Source organism: Loxodonta africana, chromosome 16 (assembly GCF_030014295.1).
Source record: "Loxodonta africana isolate mLoxAfr1 chromosome 16, mLoxAfr1.hap2, whole genome shotgun sequence".
In the NCBI taxonomy this organism is placed as follows: Eukaryota; Metazoa; Chordata; class Mammalia; order Proboscidea; family Elephantidae; genus Loxodonta; species Loxodonta africana.
Genome location: NC_087357.1, coordinates 84,752,286 through 84,766,832, shown reverse-complemented (window position 1 = coordinate 84,766,832; position 14,547 = coordinate 84,752,286). Strand labels below are relative to the sequence as shown.

Below are 14,547 nucleotides of genomic sequence, written 5' to 3'. Positions count from 1 at the left end.
AAACAAACTGTCAACAACACACAAAAAAAGATACCGAAATGAGAACACTAAATTCATACCGATCCATAATTACACTGAATGTAAATGGACTAAATGCACCAATAAAGAGAGAGTGGCAGAATGGATTAAGAAGCACCATCCATCTATATGCTGCCTACAAGAGACACACCTTAGACTTGGAGACACAAACTAAAACTCAAAGGATGGAAAAAAATATCAAGGAAACAACAATCAAAAAAGAGCAGGAGTGGCAATATTAATTTCTGACAAAATAGACTTTAAAGTTAAATCCATCATAAAGGAAAGGAAGGACACTACATCATGATTTAAGGGACAATACACCAGGAGGGCATAACATCATGATTTAAGGGACAATACACCAGGAGGGCATACCCATATTAAATATTTATGCACCCAATGACAAGGCTGCAAGATACATAAAACAAACTCTATCAGCATTGAAAAGTGAGATAGCTCCAAAAAAAAAGTAGGAGAGTTCAACACACCACTTTTGGTGACGGACAGGACTTCCAGAAGGAAGCTCAATAAAGACACGGCAGATATAATGCCACAAGAAAACAACCTGAACTCATCAACATATACACAACACTACACCCAACAGCGACCAAGTATACTTTCTTTTCCAATGCACATGGAACATTCTCTAGAATAGACCACATGTTAGGTCATAAAGCAAGGCTTAGCAGAATCCAAACAACTGAAATATTACAAAGCATCTTCTCTGACCATAAGGCCAAAAAGTAGAAATCAATAACAAAAAAAGCAGGGAAAAGAAATCAAACACTTGGAAAATGAACAATACCCTCCTCAAAAAAGTCTGGATTTTAGAAGACATTAAGGATGGAATAAGGAAATTCAAAGAATCCAATGAGAATGAAAACACTTCCTATCAGAACCTTTGAGACAGCGAAAGCAGTGCTCAGAGGTCAATTTAAATCAATAAATGCACACATACTAAAAGGCGAAAGGGCCAAAATCAAAGAATAATCCCTACAACTTGAACAAATAGAAAGCAACAAAAGAAACCCTCAGGCACCAGAAGAAAGCAAATAATAAAAATTAGAGCAGAATTAATGAAATAGAAATCAGAAAAATAATTGAAAGAATTCACAAGACCAAAAGCTGGTTCTTTGAAAAAATCAACAAAATTGATAAGCCCTTGGTAAAACTAACAAAAGAAAAACAGGAGAGGAAGCAAAAACCCGAATAAGAAATAAGATGGGCAATATTACAACAGATCCAACTGAAATTAAAAGAATCATATCAGATTACCATGAGCAACGGTACTCTAACAAATTTGAAAACCTAGAGGAAATGGAAGAATTCCAAGAAACACACTACCTACCTAAATTAACACAGAGGTTGTTGTTGTTGTTAGGTGCCATCGCGTCAGTTCCTAGCCTAAGCAAAACAGAATGAAACACTGCCAGTACTGCGCCATCCTTACATTCGTTGTTACGTTTGAGCTCACTGTTGCAGCCACTGTGTCAATTCACCTCATTAAGGGTCTTCCTCTTTTCCGCTGACCCTGTACTCTGCCAAGCATGATGTCCTTCTCCAGGGACTGAACCCTCCTGACAACATGTCCAAAGTATGTAAGACACAGTCTCACCATCCTTGCTTCTAAGGAGCATTCGGGCTGCACTTCTTCCAAGACAGATTTGTTCGTTCTTTTGGCAGTCCATGGTATATTCAATATTCTTTGCCAACACCACAATTCAAAGGCATCAACTCTTCTTCAGTCTTCCTTATTCACTGTCCAGCTTTCACATGCATATGATGTGATTGAAAATACCATAGCTTCGGTCAGGCGCACCTTAGTCTTCAGGGTGACATCTTTGCTCTTCATCACTTTGAAGAGGTCCTTTGCAGCAGATTTGCCCAATGCAAAGCATCTTTTGATTTTTTGACTGCTGCTTCCATGGCTGTTGATTGAAGATCCAAGTAAAATGAAATCCTTGACAACTTCAATCTTTGTTTATCATGATGTTGCTCATTGGTCCAGTTGTGAGGATTTTTGTTTTCTTTATGTTGAGGTGTGATCCATACTGAAGCGTTAGAGTGCTTCAAGTCCTCTTCACTCTCAGCAAGCAAGGTTGGGTCATCTGCATCATGCAGGTTGTTGATGAGTCTTCCTCCAATCCTGATGCCCCGTTCTTCTTCATATAGTCCAGCTTCCTGGATTATTTGTTCAGAATACAGATTATATAGGTATGATGAAAGAATACAACCCTGACGCACACCGTTCCTGACTTTAAATGAATCAGTATCCCCTTGTTCTGTCCGAACAACTGCCTCTTGATCTATGTAAAGGTTCCTCATGAGCACAATTAAGTGTTCTGGAATTCCCATTCTTCGCAGTGTTATCCATAGTTTGTTACGATCCACACAGTCGAATGGTTTTGCATAGTCAATAAAACACAGGTAAACATCCTTCTGGTATCCTCTGCTTTCTGCCAGGATCCATCTGACATCAGCAATGGTATCCCTGGTTCCACGTCCTCTTCTGAAACCAGCCTGAACTTCTGGCAGTTCCATGTCGATATACTGCTGCAGCCTTTTCGAATGATCTTCAGCAAAATTTTGCTTGCATGTGATATTAATGATATTTTTCTATAATTTCCACGTTCAGTTGGATCACCTTTCTTGGGAATCGGCATAAATATGGATCTCTTCCAGTCAGTTGGCCAGGAAGCTGTCTCCCATATTTCTTGGCATAGATGACTGAGCACCTCCATTGCTGCATCTGTTTGTTGAAACATCTCAATTGATATTCCATCAATTCCCGGAGCCCTGTTTTTTGCCAATGCCTTCAGAGCAGCTTGGACTTCTTCCTTCAGTACCATCGGTTCCTGATCATATGCCACTTCTTGAAATGGTTGAATATCAACTAATTCTTTTTGGTATAATGACTCTGTGTATTCCTTCCATCTTCCACGTGTCTGTCAGTTTGTTGTACTATGAGGGCTTGTGTGTTGCTGTGATGCTAGAAACTATACCACCGGTATTCAGATACCAGCAGGGTCACCCATGGAGGACAGGTTTCAGCTGAGCTTCCAGACTAAGACAGACTAGGAAGAAGGACCCGGCAGTCTACTTCTGAAAAGCATTAGCCAGTGAAAGCCTTATGAATAGCAGTGGAACACTGTCTGATATAGTGCTGTAAGATGAGTCCCCCAGGTTGGAAGGCACTCAAAAGATGACTAGGGAAGAGCTGCCTCCTCAAAGTAGAGTCAATCTTAATGACATGGATGGAGTAAACATTTCAGGACCTTCGTTTGCTGATGTGGCATGACTCAAAATGAGAGGAAACAACTGCAAACATCCATTAATAATGGGAACCTGGAATTACAAAATATGAATCTAGGAAAATTGGAAATTGTCAAAAATGAAATGGAACGCATAATCATCAATATCCTAGGCATTAGCGAGCTGAAATGGACTGGTATTGGTCATTTTGAATCGGACAATCATATAGTCTACCATGCTGGGAATGACAACTCGAAGAGGAATGGTGTTGCATTCATCGTCAAAAAGAATGTTTCAAGGTCTATCCTGAAGTACAAAGCTGTCAGTGATAGGATAATATCCATAAGCCTACAAGGAAGACGAGTTAATACAACTATTATTCAAATTTATGCACCAACCACTAGGGCCAAAGATGAGGAAACAGAAGATTTTTATCAGCTGCTGCAGTCTGAAATTGATCGAATATGAAATCAAGATGCATTGATTATTACTGGTGATTGGAATGCGAAAGTCCAAAACAAAGAAGAAGGATCAGTAGTTGGAAAATAAGGCCTTGGTGACAGAAACAATGCTGGAGATCGAACGATAGAATTTTGCAAGACCAACGACTTCTTCATTGCAGATACCTTCTTTCACCAACATAAACGGAACTGTACCCATGGACCTCGCCAGATGGAACACACAGAAATCAAATTGACTACATCTGCGGAGACAATAAAAAAGCTCAATATCATCAGTCAGAAAAAGGCCAGGGGACGACTGTGGAACAGACCACCAATTGCTCATTTGCAAGTTCAAGCTGAAACTGAAGAAAATCAGAGCAAGTCCACGAGAGCCAAAATAGGACCTTGAGTATATCCCACCTGAGTTCAGAGACCATCTGAAGAATAGATTTGACGCACTGAACACTAGTGACCGAAGACCAGAGGAGCTGTGGAATGACATCAAGGACATCACCCATGAAGAAAGCAAGAGGTCACTGAAAAGACAAGAAAGAAAGAAAAGACCAAGATGGATGTCAGAGGAGACTCTGAAACTTGCTCTTGAGCATCAAGCAGCTAAAGCAAAAGGAAGAAATGATGAAGGAAAAGAACTGAACAGAATATTTCGAAGGGCCTCTCAAGAAGATAAAGTATTATAACAACATGTGCAAAGAGCTGGAGATGGAAAATCAAAAGGGAAACACGCTCGGCGTTTCTCAAGCTGAAACAACTGAAGAAAAAATTCAAGCCTCGAGTTTGCAAAGGATTCCATGGGGAAAATACTAAACGATGCAGGAAGCATCAAAAGAAGATGAAGGAATACACAGAGTCATTATACCAAACAGAGGTAGAATAAGTAAATAGACCCGTAACAAGAGAAGTGATTGAAAAGGTAACCAAAAAATTCCCAACAAATAAAGCCCTAGCCGGGATGGCTTCTCTGCACAGTTCTACCAAACTTTCAGAGAAGAATTAACACCACTACTACTAAAGGTATTTCAGAGCATAGAAAAGGACAGCATACTCCCAAAGTCATTCTATAAAACCAGCATATCCCAGATACCAAAACGAGATAAAGACACCACAAAAAAAGAAAATCACGGACCTATATCCCTCATGAACACAGATGCAAAAATCTTCAACAAAATTCTAGCCAATAGAATTCCACAACATATCAAAAAATTAATTCACCATGACCAGGTGGGATTTATACCAGGTATGCAGGGATGGTTCAACATTAGAAAAATAATGAATGTAATCCATCATATAAACAAAACAAAAACAAGAATCACACGATTTTATCAATTGATGCAGAAAAGGCATTTGACAAAGTTCAACATCAATTCATGATAAAAACTCTCAGCAAAACAGGAATAGAAGGAACATTCCTCAGCATAATAAAGGGCATTTATACAAAGCCAACAGCCAACATCATCCTAAATGGAGAGAGCCTGAAAGCATTCCACTGGAGATCGGGAACCAGACAAGGATGCCCTTTATCACCACTCTTATTCAACATTGTGTTGGAGGTCCTAGCCAGAGCAATTAGGCTAGATAAAAAAAATAAAGGGCAACTAAACTTGTAAGGAAGAAGTAAAAGTATTTCTATTTGCAGATGACATGATCTTAGACACAGAAAACCCTAAGGAATTCTCAAGAAAACTGCTGAAACGAATAGAAGAGTTCAGCAGAGTATGGGGATACAAGATAAACATACAAAAATCAGTTGTATTCGTCTACACCAACAAAAAGAACATCGAAGAGGAAATTACCAAAGCAATACCATTTACAGTAGCCCCCAATAAATCTTATTCCAGAGATGTAAAAGACTTATACAAAGAAAACTAGAAAACACTTCTGCAAGACACCAAAAGAGACCTACGTAAGTGGAAAAGCATACCTTGCTCATGGATAGGAAGACTTAACATTGTAAAAATCTCTATTCTACCAAAAGGAATCTACAGATACAATGCAATCCCAATCCAAATTCCTATGACATTTTTTTAATGAGATGGAGAAACAAATCGCCAACTTCATACAGAAAGGAAAGAGGCTCCAGATAAGTAAAGCATTACTGAAAAAGAGGAACAAAGTGGGAGGCCTCACTCTATCTGATTTTAGAACCTATTATACTGCCACAGTAGTCAAAACAGCCTGGTACTGGTACAACAGATACATAGATCAGTGGAACAGAATTGAGAATCCAGACACAAATCCATTCACATATGAGCAGTTGATATTTGACAAAAGCCCCAAAATAGTTAAATGGGGAAAAGACAGTCTTTTTAACAAATGGTGCTAGCATAACTGGATATCCAACTGGAAAAAAATGAAACAAGACCCATACCTCATACCATACACAAAAACTAACTCAAAATGGATCAGAGACTACATCAGCCTGAGACCAGAAGAACTAGATGGTGCCCGGCCACAACCGATGACTGCCTTGATGGGGAACATGACAGAGAACCCCTGAGTGAGCAGGAGAGCAGTGGGATGCAGACTCCAAATTCTTATAAAAAGACCAGACTTTATGGTCTGACTGAGACCAGAAGGGCCCCAGTGGTCATGGTCCCCTGACCTTCTGTTAGCCCAAGACAGGAACCATTTCCAATGCCAACTCCTCAGACAGAGATTGGACTATGGGATAGAAAATGATACGGGTGAAGAACAAGCTTCTTGGGTCAAGTAGACATATGAGACTATGCGAGCATCTCCTGTCTGGAGGGGAGATGAGAGGGCAGAGGGGGTCAGAAACTGGCCGAATGGACACGAAAAGAGAGAGTGGAGGGAAGGAGTGTGCTGTCTCATTAGGGGGAGAGCAATTAGGAGTATACAGCAAGGTGTGTATGTAAGTTGTTGTATGAGAGGCTGGCTTGATTTGTAAACTTTCACTTAGAGCACAATAAAAATTTTTTTTAAATTTAGAAAAATTGTGGAAACATTAAAAATTCCCTTATCGTTGGCTATAAATGAATAGACAAATTGATAGCTGCCACTGAGTTGACTCCATCTCATGGTGCCCTTATGTACAACAGAATGAAACACTGCCCAGTCCTACATCATGATCATTGGCATGGTTGCATCTATCATTTTGGCTCTGCTAATGCATCTCACCGAGGGTCTCATATGCCCTCTCTGGCCCTCAACTTCATCAAAGAGGAGGATGTCCTCCTCCACAATTGATCTCTCCAGATGACGTGCCTAAAGCAAGCAAATTGTATAATGTTCTGTTGTAATCCATAAGATTTTCATTGGTTAATTTTTGCAAGTATATTGCCAGAGCTTTCTTACCAGTCTGTCATAGTCTGGAAGCTCCACTGAAACCTGTGCATCATGGGTAACTCTGCTGCTATTTGAAATGCTGATTGCATTGCTTCCAGTATCACAGCAAGCTGTAAGCCACCACAGTACCACAAACTGACAGTCGGGTAGTGGTATAAATGTAGAGGGAATAAAAAAATGTCAAAACTAGTATTTATTTAGAACACTACAATTTAAAACATTAGAAATGGTGAAAATTAAAGTGCTCTATTTGTAAAAAATTATCAAGAGTAGTTTTAACAGTGCACGCCTCTTCATTGTATAACTTACAATACGGAACAAGTATCTTTTCTATGAAGAAATACCATACTCCATTCTACATTTGGATCAATGTCTAACATTTTATCTTTGCACTTGGGATGTTGTAAAGTATCTCCAAAAGTTCCTTTAATGTAAAGCTTTTCTGACAGCATCACTTCCTCTGGACATCTTCATCCTGTTTTTCACAACCATCTTCCTCATTTACGTTTCTCAGTTCTTCAACAAGCTTCTCTGGTTGCAGACCCTAGACTCTCTGGAAAGGTGGCAGGGTCCACACTCCCTGGCCAGGTATTTTTTCTATCACTCCATTTACTTTCCATTCAAATTTCACTTTCAAAGTTCCCACTTTTTGTTTCTTTGCTGCACTTTCATCTTTGTTGCACAATTCCCTCTTTTCGATTATTCATTTTTGTAAAATGTCATGTTGGTTTATTACTGAAAGGCAAGGAGGCAAGACAACTACACGTTTTGCTGTCTGCATGAACTGAGTAATAGATGTGCAGTGAGCAATCACCAAAAGACTTTGAAAGAAGTACCATAATTGGGCACTGAGTTGTTATTTACAAAGTGATCTGTGGATAGAAGAGCTAGCACGGAACTTTGTACTTTATGCAATTACTCACAGTTAATGTACCATGGCAAGTAAATCATGCTGTTAATGGGCTGGTTTTATTTAACTAAATGCAGTAATTAGAAATTTGTGTATATTGGAACCATGCAAAGTGAGGACTACCTGTATTTGTAGTGTCCTGAGATGTATGAATTCCCTCATTCAGTGTTTTCAGCATTTGAAAAGGATGGCAAATTAATCATTTCTTTGGCTTTCTTTATATGAGTCTTCAGTAACCTTCTCTATAAGTTCAAGACGTGTGGTGAAGAAATCAAGCTTTCTATGATTGTCACTTAAGATCAATTCCAGAAACAAAAGAAGTTCTGTGGGAGAGCTATGGCTAGTGAGGGGAAAATTCACATGCCATGCTAAAAGACTTTAACATGAGAGTGAAGGAAGTACTGAGAGTAACATGTTCTGATTCACATTTTAGAAAACTAATTTCAGAAACTGTTGTGAATGGACTGGAGTAGAGGCAGTGAAGAAGACAGAGACCAGCTGAACAATAAAACAGGCTCAGTCTATGTTAGTAGCAGTAGGAACAGTGAGATGCAGAAGCATTCTAGAGGTCTTAAGGAGGTGAAATCAAAAGGACTCTGTGACTACTTTTGGACGCTGCAGGCGACTTGATGTTTTCTAGCTTGGACAAGTGGGTGGTTAATTAATTGAGATACAGAATAAAGGAGGCGGGTCAAGTTTGAGGAAAAAAATGATAAATTTGTAAAGATTTTGAGTTTGAAAGGAGTGTGGGCCACAAAATGAGATTTCCTACCTGAGATTAAAACTGCATTTTTGTGTTTTGTTTCTGCGCTATGGTCGTCCTGAGACAGATAAATCGTTGTGAGTAACTGGGTAGGGAGTTTGTGGCACTATTCTCTATCCAACATGTGAAGATAATCAAAGGCAGCCTCCCACTGGAGGGTAGATTATTGTCTGGGACAAAGCTATATACAGCTCCATTGTATTTAGGTGTCTAAACAAAATGGCCAGGGAATGTGGTCAGGACTTGTGGTACACAAAGTGGCAGCTATCTTACCTTACCGGGCTTTATGTTTTGGATGCTTCACGGCCTAAGAAGTAGCAATGCGTAAGAACAAGGTTGAAGAACTGTTGTAAATAACCCTGAGACAGTGGCTAGGGGAAGTTAGCTGGAACAAAGGACTTGACTCTCACCAAATTCTTGCATGTATCCTAGAACATGCCCAGGCCATCCGCTGCTAGCTACTAGAGCTCTTCATTATGGTCCCAGGTCAAAATGCCTCATGTGGAAGACCATATAACCCATTTTTTACCTTTTCCCAAAATTAAACAGGAAAATATCAAAATAATTTTTAGCTTACATGGAAGAATATCTCGATATCTGTTTTTGTTTCTATTGGATGGTTCATTCCCACAGGTGAACTCACCAGACGGGCTCTCAAATTCTAAATCCTTAAAAAGGTAAGAAATATAAATCATGCTATTTACTATAACCAAAAAAAAAAAAAAAAAACCTGCCTTTGTTTAGTGTCCATGATCCTTAAATCTCTATATGTTAAATGTGTTATATGATAAATGAAGAAAGTATAACCCCATTAAAAGAGTACTATATAAAATATCTCAAGTTTGCAGTTCCACTCAACAAATTGTTTGATAAGAAAATGCTAAACACTCTGGACATACTTTTCCTTTTGAACTTCATTATTTTTTTATTTTTCATTTAAAAAAAGGCAATATACAATATTCCCTTCATAGGGCCTCTACCTACCCATAAAATTATAATTTTATGAACAAAAAGAACAGCAACAAAAACATACATATAAACTAAAAAATATAAACAGTCTCACAATTTATCCCTTGCCCTATGAAGAAGTTATAGTTAGAAGGCCAATTAAAGAACGATTCCTTTCAAAAAAAAATATTCACCAAATGTGAATTCAACAAACATTTATTGAGCGTTTAGCAAGTACTTGGCACTGTTTTTGATACTGAAATACAAAGATGAATCAGAAATGGCTTCACCCCTGAAGACTTAACAGAGTAGCTGAAGAGACACGCATGCAATCAAATAACATGTGACCAATGTACGGAGGTGTGATGACTGTTGTTTTTGTATGCCATCCAGTCAATTCCAACTCAGCAACCCATGTGACAGAGCAGAACTGCCCCACAGGGTTTCCTAGGCTGTAATCTTTATGGGAGCAGATCACCAGGTCTTTCTCCTGCAGAGCCACTGGGTGGGTTTAAACCACCAACCTTTCAGTTAACAGCTGAGCACTTAACCATTGCACCACCAGGGTTCCTTAGTAAATGATTAAAACAGAAAAAAAACAGACTAGAGTACTATAAGTGACTAGTATAAATCATTGCACCTTCTCCCCACTTATTGACTATCTTGTTATCTGACATTTCACACTTATGACAATAGTAAAAAATCTACTATCTGACTATTTTGCACATTAACGACATACATCTGGCAGTAATGAATGCCAAGGTGTGAGGCAAGAGTAACACTGGGTTTCACAGTTAACACTATGTGTCAACTTGGCTGGGCCATGATTCTCAGTGGTTTGGCAGTTATATAATAATGTAATTTGGCAATTATATAATGATGTAGTCATCCTCCATTTCGTGATCTGAGTGGTCATCCTTCATTTTTGAATAATGCCAATTTTGCATAATGGCCTGGTCTTTGGTACTTACCCATGTCAATAAGTGAGAAGAGGGTGTAGATTGTACCTGAAGGAAGTAGTACTTGAACTGGGCCTTAGTGAATCTTCAAGAGTTAGCCATATGAAAGTAAGTGTGTGGAGAAAGAAAAGAGAAGGCAGGTGAAGCAGTATCATTCCAGGCAGAAGGACTTGAGTAGAGACATAGAGGTATATGTGTCCTCTCAGAGAAGCAGGGAACAGCATGGTAGGTAACAAGAGCACAGTGCACATGATCCAGGCCAGAGGGAGATCCAAACTACCCAGGGGGGCCGTGTTTCATACACAAAAGAAATTAGACGTAGCGAGGCCTACCATATTAGAATGCCTATGGATAAAGCCTGGAAATCTGTTTTTGTAATAAGCTCTTCAATAACTCTTGGGTAGCCAATACAGCACCACCAGTCTTTAAGTAAAAGTGTTGGTAACCACTATCATGGAGAAAGAGGAGCCAATCAAGGTTTTAAGCAAAAGGATAATACAATCAGGTTTGTACTTTTAATATTTGTACTTATTAGAGTTAACCTGAGCCCTGGTGGTACAGTGTTTAAAAGCATGGCTGCTAACCAAAAAGTTGGCAGTTCGAATCCACCTGCTGCTCCTTGGAAATCCTATGGGTGAGTTCTACTATGTGCTATAGGGTCACTACGAGTTGGAATTGACTTGATGCCAACGGGTCTGTAAGAAGAGCCAGAAAGAATGTTTTAAAGAAGAACAATGAGGGGAGACTAGTCCTAAAAGAAGATTTTATATATATATACTACATATATATATATGTAGTATATATATATATATAAAGTTACATTAATCAAGAGTTTGATACTACCATGTTAATAAACATATAATGGGGAAAGTCTAAGAGAATATTAAAATATATACTGGACTTCAAAAAAAAAAAAAAAACCAAACCCAGTGCAATCGAGTTGATTCTGACTCATAGTGACCCTATAAGACGGGGAGCACAGGCCCTGAGATCGGAGGGTGCCTGTTTGAGAAACAGCGAAGAGACTGGTGTGGTTAGAGGAGAAGCAAGTAAAAGAGAAATAGGCTATACTATCAGGGAGGTAATAGGGGGTTGGGTGTGGAACCCAGGGACTTATTAAGACAAGGAACAGAGGGGCCCCAAATCTGCAAACAAAGTAACAAGAAATGAGCCAGGGCACAGAAACAAAGCCATTCCCCAGAACAATGGGGCAGAGTATCTAAAAATAGCCCACAAACTTCTTTAAAGTTCCCTTTCAGGAGCAGCTGGAGAAAACCAGGCCCAGGGACATGCGCAGAACATCCACCTGTGACCGCTGTGTGACCTTCCACCAGGGGCAGTGAGGGGCTACAGCCCCAGCTAGGGAATTGAACCCATGGAGCGAGAGACTGCGCAGGCACGACACCCCATAATAAGTCCTGTTACGAATCCCAGAGGCCTCCAGGACAGGAGCCATCTTAGAACGCTGCTGCGCACGCACCACAGATAACATATCCCCGCCTGTGTCTATGAATAAACATGAATCTTTTCCCAGCCCAAGAACTTTTAAAAACTCAGGCCCGTCTTTTGTTCTGTGAGAGGAGGGTGAGCATTGCTCTAGGCCCTCCTCATCTCTGCTTGCAAGCCTCTTCAATAAAGCTTTGCTCATAGAAAACTCTATGTGCCTTACCTGCTCATTCTTGACCATTGAGAGGCTATAGGACAGAGCAGAACTGCCTATAAGGTTTTCAAGGAGCGTCTGGTGGATTTGAACTGTCGACCTTTTGGTTAGCAGCCGAACTCTTAACCACTATGCCACCAGGGTTTCCATATTGGACTTTGGTGTACGATAAAAGTGGCATTTTACATCACTCAAGAGAAATTTCAAGAGGGACTTGGGACACCTAATAGCTATTAGAAAAAAATATATACTGGCACATCTGACCTAACACCTTATACCAAATTAAATTCTAGCTGGATCAAAGGTTTAAACATTAAAAAAAATGATAAAAGTATTAGAAAAAAAGAGAATAGTTACTATGATCCTAGAGTGAAGGGGCATTTTTAAAGAACACAGAAAATTCAGAAGTCAAAAAAGGAAAGATTGACATATTTGACCACTGAAAATTAGCTATTTCTTCATGGTGAATGTGTATGTGTACGTGTATAAATATGTGCGTGTTTGCATGTATGTGTGTAAGACAAATAACAAAGTGGAAAAAATTGCCCTATATAAGATACACAAATGGGCTAATTATAAAAAGATTTATTAATCAATAAAAAGAAAATAAATAAAAAATTGGGCAAAGAATTGGAACCTGCAGTTCATGAAAAATAAACATCGAAAACATGAAAAATAAATATCAAAAGATATTCCTTTGTTCTTAAATAAAAAATGCAATTTGATTGGGGATAAGAAATAATGTGTAATTTAAGAGATGAATAAAGATCCAAATTTAAAAGTGTAAAACACTGGTTGTATTTCTAGGACTTTGTCCTAAAGAATACTCACGTGTATGCACAAGAAGATGAAGAGGGATGATCGTTGTTCATAATAGCAAAGACCAGAACAACTTAAGTGTTTACCATAGGCAACTATATAAAGAAAACAAGGAACTGAGCCATATAATTAATACAACATGTACAAAGATGAGATAGAGCTATATGTGCTGATAATACATTTAGAAATTGCATCTTATGTGGGAAAAAAAGGGCGGTAGTATGTCAACCATTTTTTTTTTGGAAGTTTACATGACAAACTTAATAGTGGAAAGGGACCATACGAAGCCTAGGGTAAGTAAGAGACTTATTATCCATTTTATACTCTTTTATGCTGTTTGACTTTTTTTTTTTTTACCATGTATATTACTTTAAAAATAAATTTAGTATTTCAAAATTAGAAAAACAACAATGTATCCAATTTTTTAAAAGTGAGAAACAAAAGAGAAGAAACCAATTAGCAGCGATGTGGGGGAAAAAAAAACACAGATACAAATTTTTGTGACTACCAAAATATTTACCATAAACTCCTGGAAGATTTCAGAGGTTAACACTTTTCTCTGAAGCATTTCAAAGCAAGCCTTGATGGTTGATCGTACACGAAAATTGAGTATTAATGGTCGAATCTGAGCCAACTGAGCTAGCTCACTTTCAGAAACAATTTGCATACCTAAGAAAGAAAAAAATTCACGTTTGTAAATTACTTGTATGTACCTGAAGATTTTATTTTTGTTGTTGTTTTCTTTTAAATAAGGGCACAGGCATTTGTTAATGGAAATTTATTTTTCTAGAGGTGAAGAGTCTATTACTTCAAAAGCAACTGCCTTGTTTTAGAAAAATCAACTATATACTTTTTAATTACACAAAACTCACTGTTCTCAGAGAAAACTATGAAGAGATATATCAGATGCAGTAGATTGAGAAGTGTTCTATTTTATAATGTGAATTGGGTGTACATATCGTATAATTATGCCAAGGCAAGAGTGAAAAAGACTAGGACTAGGAAAGAGAGAACCTTTTGCCTTTCCTGGGACTGAGTGTTTAGAAGTCCCTCGATTCTGAGATGAAAGGATATGGAGAGTCTAACACACATATCTTACTCTAGAGTAGATCAATAAACATACACACACACACACGCCAAGGACAGAGAAAACTATATGATGTAATTAATAAGACTGATATACATATATGTATGTACGAATATATAAACTAACAACCAAGAGGAAGAGGAGAGACTATATTCCATTTAATAGTACACATGGAATCTCTTTTTTTTTTTAAATCATGATCTTTTAGGTCATATTCACAGTCTAGATTCTAAGCATACGCAATTGTACAGACCACATGCTCCGGTAAAAATACAATAAATTCGAAAGTCAAGGGTAAAATAATATTTTTAAAAAGTGCAACATTTGAGGTAAAACGTTAAAGTGAAACCAGTTCTCAAAATCT

At 38.4% G+C, this 14,547-nt stretch overlaps 1 protein-coding gene across 1 annotated transcript in view; it reads right to left on the bottom strand.

Moving 5' to 3' along the window:
* PTPN20 (protein tyrosine phosphatase non-receptor type 20) overlaps positions 1–14,547 on the bottom strand; it is a 109,295-nt gene that overhangs the window by 60,815 nt on the left and 33,933 nt on the right. The window contains exons 2-3 of the mRNA XM_064269092.1: positions 13,617–13,765; positions 9,288–9,378 (exon numbers count right to left, since the gene is read on the bottom strand). Of these exons, the coding sequence (XP_064125162.1) occupies positions 9,288–9,378; positions 13,617–13,765 (240 nt within the window). The remainder of the gene's footprint in view (positions 1–9,287; positions 9,379–13,616; positions 13,766–14,547) is intronic.